Below are 6,220 nucleotides of genomic sequence, written 5' to 3' on the forward strand. Positions count from 1 at the left end.
CGGCTCGTCGCTTGCTGCACGGACTGATTGCCCGGGCCTCCAAGGCGGAGTCTTGCTTGCTCGGCGTTGCCTCCAGCGCTTCAACCGCCGCTGGCATTTGCTTCCTCGCCGTCTCCCTCGCCAGCTGGGACCCCAAGGCGGGGGCTTTCGCCGCCGTTATGCGTCCCTCGGCCACCGCCCCAGCCTTCATCGCCGTCTCCCTCGCCGCTGTGACCCCAAGGCGGGGGCTTTCGTCGCCGTTGTGCCTCCCTCGGCCACCGCCCCAGCCTTCCTCGCCGTTGCGAGGCCTTCCTTGCGGGTCGCCGGCTGCGGCACGACCCGGGCCCCTTCCTTGCTCGTAGTTGTGCTTGCCTCCTCGGCGACCGCCTCGACCTCCACCGCGGGCCGCCTCGCCGTGGCACCCTCCGCCCCGACGACCATTCGGACCTTCTCGATTCTCCATTGCTAGGCTGCCCAGCAACCACCGGCGTGCTCTCGTCCCGCAACCACCAGCGCAAGGCTGCTTGGGGGCAGGGAGACGCGGCGGCGGTGCGGGAGACGCGAACTAGTAAGTGTCGCAGCGGACAGCGGGGGTGTGTGTTTTTGCATATGGCCCTTTTCTAAACCATTTTTTACGATAAACCATTTTTTTCTTTGAAAACTGCTTTTGAAAAGGTTCAATTTTTAGAAATAATTTTTCTGCATCCAATGAATGAGATGTTTAATAAGATATAATTTGGTTCATGTTATTATAGTTGGCTAGATTCAAAGAATAATATGCTGATTCATCTATTTTTTTCAACCATAATGCTACAATTTCACTCTTTATTTGAGATAGAGCACTTTCTTACACCCATGTCGACAGGCTCATGTGCTAGCCTATGCACTTTCGTGTTGCCTAAACTTTTCCATTTTTACGATAGGACTAAGTGTTGGCTCTCAGGCCCTGTTTGGGGGAGCTTCCTGCAGCTTCTGCTACTCCAAGTAGCTGGAAAAGCTAGAAGCTCCCTCAAACGGGGTTGCTTCTCCCACCAGCGAGCAAACCCAGAAGCTCATTTTTGCCTAGCGACGAAAAGCACGGTGAGAGGAGCTTCCCGAGCTTTTGCTTGTCCCGTCGTCTGCCTCCTTCCCCGCTCCTTTTTCCCCTCCGCGCCAACCACCGCCACCCCTCACCTCCCCTCCGTGCCGGCCATCGCTGCTCCTCCTCTCCCCTCCGCGCCCCTCCCCTCCCCTCTGCTCCGGCCGCCGCCCCTTGAGTCCTCCCCTCGCCGGCCTCCGCCATGGCCCCCACCCCCTTGCCGGCACCGCCCCGAGCTCCCCCGATGGCCGCGCCGCCCCGAGCTCCCTTCCTCGACGGTCGGCGCCGCCCCGAGCTCCCTCCCTTGATGGCCGACGGCCGGCACCCCTCGAGCTCCCTCCTTCGACGACCTCCGCCTCCCGCTCCCACGCATCCGGCGGCCTCCTCTCCCCCTCCCTCGAGGTCGGCGGCGGCGCAGGGGCTCCAGATCCAGCGCGCGGCAGCGCAGGTGCTCCGCGGACCTCGGCGGGGTGCAGAGGGGCTCGGCGGGCCTCATCGGGGTGCGGAGGGGCTCTATGTAGGGGCTACAGCGCCCGCACACGGCCGGGCGGGTTGCGGCGGGGCGCGGCGCGGCTAGCCGGGCCCGGCGAGGTCAGCGCGGCGGCAGGTCTGGCACGGCCACCGGGAGGTCGGCACAGTGGGCGGGGCTACACGCCGGAAGGCGAGCAGGGCGGCGGAGGAGGGCAAGCACGGCGATGGTGGCGGAGGCCGGCGGGCAAGGAAGGAGGGAGGAGACAGAAACTGATGGTCAAGAAGCTACGCCAAACAAACCTCTCTAGCTTCTCTGAAAAGTAGCTTTTTGAACTAGCCGGTAGAGCTTTTCCAAATGGAGCTTTTGGAGAAGCTCCAGCTCCCCCAAACAGGGCCTCTTTCTTCTTCAATCGCTGCTATTCTCTTTTGCCTAGGACCGCCACCGCTACCTTCTCAACTTCTCCAATGGCACTTGGTGATTGACGCACCACTTCAGGGAGCAGCATGCCGATGTCATGCGTAGAGGTAGCTCTCGGATTGATTGTTTGAGATGTGGTCAAGCTTCTAGAGCATGCGATCAGAGTCCCTATCACTCTATGTGATCTCTTTTACAAGTGACCTGACAACTTAAAGGTTAGTTGGATTGCTTCAAATTTGTTGCTTTATTTGAGGATTGCATTGGGGTGATTTGGTGGGTCATGCTGCAAAAATGACAAGACTTGTGGATATTTTTAGTTGGAAGATGAATATGATAAATATATAGGTTTGTAGCATCCACAACTTTCAATGCAAAATGAAGCAGCGGATGCAATTCAGTTGTGTTCAGATAAGTGAGACCGTGAGATGGATGAGCAGGTTGGTGACTAACAGTGGTAAGATGAAGCTACAGATACGTGAGACGAAGCAGCATTTGTATGAAATGAAGTTGCAATTTTGCATGTGATTTAAAGCTCTGGATAATGGAGTTGAAGCGAGATTGAAAAGTGGTGGAGAAATTTGTAGGTAAATAATAGTGGGACCAACACCGCAGCGTACAAAATGACATCTCAAATAAAGATAGAATTATACCAGTATGGTTGCAAATAGGTGGACATAGTAGTGGTATTTCACCCAATCTAACCACTTACAATGGCATGCATATAACTAACCCAAAAGGAAACGATTGCCTACTATAGGCATCAAATACTGGTTATGAACAAAAATAAAAATAGGACCATAAATGTACAGCCTTGACGATTGCAACATACAAATTCCAACAAGCTAACAGATAACGTCTGAAACCGTCTGGCTAAACAGCTTCCAGCTTTGTCAAAATTCATCTGGATACCATGAACCGTACCCAACACCAGTAAAGCCACGAGTAGCTGGGTGCCTCAGGTCATTCACTCCTTGATTTTGACATGCATTGCAATGACCTGGTGAGAACAATAACCAACAAATTGTATTAGAACACCATAAGTAAAATGTATTATAACAATTTAATCACATTTTGCTTCCTAATTGTTTCTGCAAACACACCATTTTCATTCGGCTCCAACCGGCAACAGAAATAGGATTTTCTCCCAAACATCTGCTTCACTTCTGCAAAGTACAATGCACCGACCCAATCATCTGAGTTAACCTTCTTCAACTTCACCGTAAAGTTATAGTGGTGGAAAATGTTATGGTAATCCTCAACACTGACACACTGGTAGCAAAGTTCGTCGAGGTGGTAGTCAACTATCTGAAACAAATCAATATATAGTTAGCAGAACATACTTCTTGCAGTTTCGAAAAGAATCAGATTATTTATAGCAATGTGTACCTTGAGATAGTCTCTTCTTCCAATGTAGTCTTCGAAAACCAGTGCTACCTCATCACGCATCCATTTCTTTGCGTTCTCAACAATTTCTTCATCTGAAGCTTCCTGCCTGAATTTCACAACAAATTTGTGATCGACATTTCCTTACAAGACATATCATGATAAGATGTATACAAAAATAAATATTTTATCAACCAAAAAATGTTTGTAACAGCGTACAAATCAGTAAGCTGCACTGGACGTATGAAAAAAATCAATGTGATGTTTGAAAACACTAAGTACACCCATTGCACAGTGAAGTTCAAATGTTGGCAAATATACAACTCCATTAAAAACTACCATTTGGCAAGTCTTGCAATACATTTCATCATCATAGAAAGAGGCACTGGGAGCCCCCATGGGTGTAGAGCAAATGACACCCATGTATTGATACTATCAGCATCATCTCAATAATTCCCAAGAAAAATATAGGGTACAATATATCAATGTGTACCATAAGGGGTTTTTGGACAGTTTACAGCCCTACACATATCCTGTTTCCCTCCCAAACATTATACTTCCAACTGACGAAACAAAGTAAAACCACAGGCTTTAGTACCCCTGCAGGTGTTAGCCTGTAGATATATCAATAAACCATTATATTAAAACTTTAACAATAAAAATGAAAATGCTTAGATCAAATCAAATTAATACCAAGTTACCAACTATAAGCACGAGAAAGCATTGGGGTTATGATGAGAGAGAACTGGAGACCTTGTTTGGAACCTCTACCTTAGTTTTCTGGGTACTGTACTATGCTGAGGATGAGCAACTGCAGTAGACATCTTTTGTTGTTCTTGATCAGCTAGGAATTGCCTCCTTGGTGGTGATAATGGCGGTGGTGGCTCAATACCCCACTCGGCAGCTAGGGAAGTAAGCGCAGCATGATTTGCAGCTTCAAGTTCATCAAAAGCTTGACTGATGCTGGTAGGAGGATGCGCATCAAAGTATTCCTCAAGCAAGCGCAACTCCTCTTCCGTACTGAAGAAAAACATGCTCATAAGGTTACAAGTAAGGAAAATATTAGTGTTAAAAAAATTAGACCAAAAAGATATGAAACTATCAAGTGAAGAAATGAAGCAAGTGAATTCATTTCTAATTTCATGAAAGCAAAAGAAGACATGGGTGCTTTAATTTTTGTTCTTGAATACTCAGGAGAGTTACATATTATACACTAGAGAGGAGTGAACAGTGACCTGATAATGTGATAATGTTTTCTATTATAGCCCCTTGTGTTATTATGCACCCTGATTAGCAGTAAAACTACTCTACTACTTCAATGCTATATGCCTTCTGGTATTACACTAGAAAATGTTTTGAACTTGGTTCTAACCAGATAGACACTTAGTAATACCATTTGGTATACAAATTTTAATGCCAAATGATTTACACTGCTTGAACTTTTTATGCTACAGTAATCGCATGCCACCTAATTGTTTTTTATGTTATGCAGCGCATGCATGCTTGGTTAAATTCTAATTCTTGAAGGCTTCTTGCTAGTAATACTACATTTAAAACTTCAAAAAACAAATAACAAAATAGTAGTATACAACTTCAAAGCATTAAAGATGGTACTTACTCGTCATCTGAATCTTCTGTGGGCTTCTCAGATGTTGAAAAAGATGAGACAGTCAATGACAGTGCCTCAGATCTTGACAAATCAGTAATCGATTGAACAAGCTCGCTATTGTTTGCATCACCGGCATGCTTCTCAAGCCTGATCAAAATATATTACCACATTATGACAACATAAATAAAATAACTAGTTACTACAATACAAGCAAAAACTTTATTAAAAAAAGGGGAAATAAGTCTGAACAGTTACATTCCCTGCCCGCGTACACCTCCGGACCACTTCGGGCGGGGTGGACGGGCTGAATAGCGAAGAGTCTGTGGACCAAGAATTCGAAATCCAAATCCAGATCTTACATGTTCAGGGGGCCTGTAAACATGACAAGATGTTTAGGTGCAATGTACTAATCTCATCTGTTTTCCAATCTATTTTCTTTAAAGATAAGACACAATCCCTTGTTCACATTTTTGTGATAAAATCTGTAATACAACAAAAGGACTAAACATTTGTCTCAAGACATTAGCAAAATAAATTACAGAAAAAATCATGTGAGGTCCAGTTCTTGATTTTATGGTGTCGCACTAACCATATGTTGGTCTATTATTTTTTCAAACTATTAATTAGAGCATCTACATGTAAAGGTCGTCTTCGAGACTTTGTAACTTCTTATCATTAAATTTAGATAACAAATATCAGTGGAGGTAAACAAATACAACAATTATACATACGCTTCCTCATTATCAGACTCTTCAGCATCAGTTGTTTGAGGGGTTAACGGTGGTGAGTCAATCAACGACAACGCCTCAAATGTTGGTGAATCTGTAACTAGCCTGCCAAGCTCACTGCTACTCACGATGCCAGGATGCTCTTCAGCCCTGAGCAAATCATTTTACAAAACAAAACTGCTCAGCCAAAAGAATAGGCAGAAGAAAGGATTCTACAAAAATAATTACAAAAGCCAGATAATAATAAATAAATAAATAAAGGTAAAAGAATAATAATTATGACCCTTACGGCGTCTGTCTTCTGGGTCGAGACCGCCTTGGCCGGTCTGAATAGATAACACTCGGTCGAACACGGGTTCCCCCTTCAGCTCCAGGATGATTGTTCATGTAGGAATTGGCACTTTTTGTTAAGATTACTAACAACAACAAACCATGTTGATCATTGTCCATGGAATGCTCATTATTGTCTATTCAATTTTTTCAAAGATAAAGCATTAATTTGAAGGGGACAACAAAAAGCTTTCCAACCAAACACTTCAAGAAACCAACACTTC

At 45.5% G+C, this 6,220-nt stretch overlaps 1 protein-coding gene across 1 annotated transcript; it reads right to left on the minus strand.

Annotated features, from left to right (window-relative positions):
* Positions 1-2,560: 2,560 nt before the first annotated feature.
* On the minus strand, positions 2,561-6,000 carry LOC120684051. The gene is made up of 8 exons (XM_039966147.1): positions 5,956-6,000; positions 5,670-5,816; positions 5,194-5,310; positions 4,948-5,085; positions 4,101-4,349; positions 3,333-3,438; positions 3,047-3,251; positions 2,561-2,943 (listed from the first exon to the last, which is right to left on the minus strand). Coding segments are annotated over exons 3-8 (807 nt in total). The 5' UTR covers positions 5,196-5,310; positions 5,670-5,816; positions 5,956-6,000; the 3' UTR covers positions 2,561-2,836.
* Positions 6,001-6,220: the final 220 nt, after the last annotated feature.

Source organism: Panicum virgatum, chromosome 7N, assembly GCF_016808335.1.
Source record: "Panicum virgatum strain AP13 chromosome 7N, P.virgatum_v5, whole genome shotgun sequence".
Lineage (NCBI taxonomy): Eukaryota > Viridiplantae > Streptophyta > Magnoliopsida > Poales > Poaceae > Panicum > Panicum virgatum.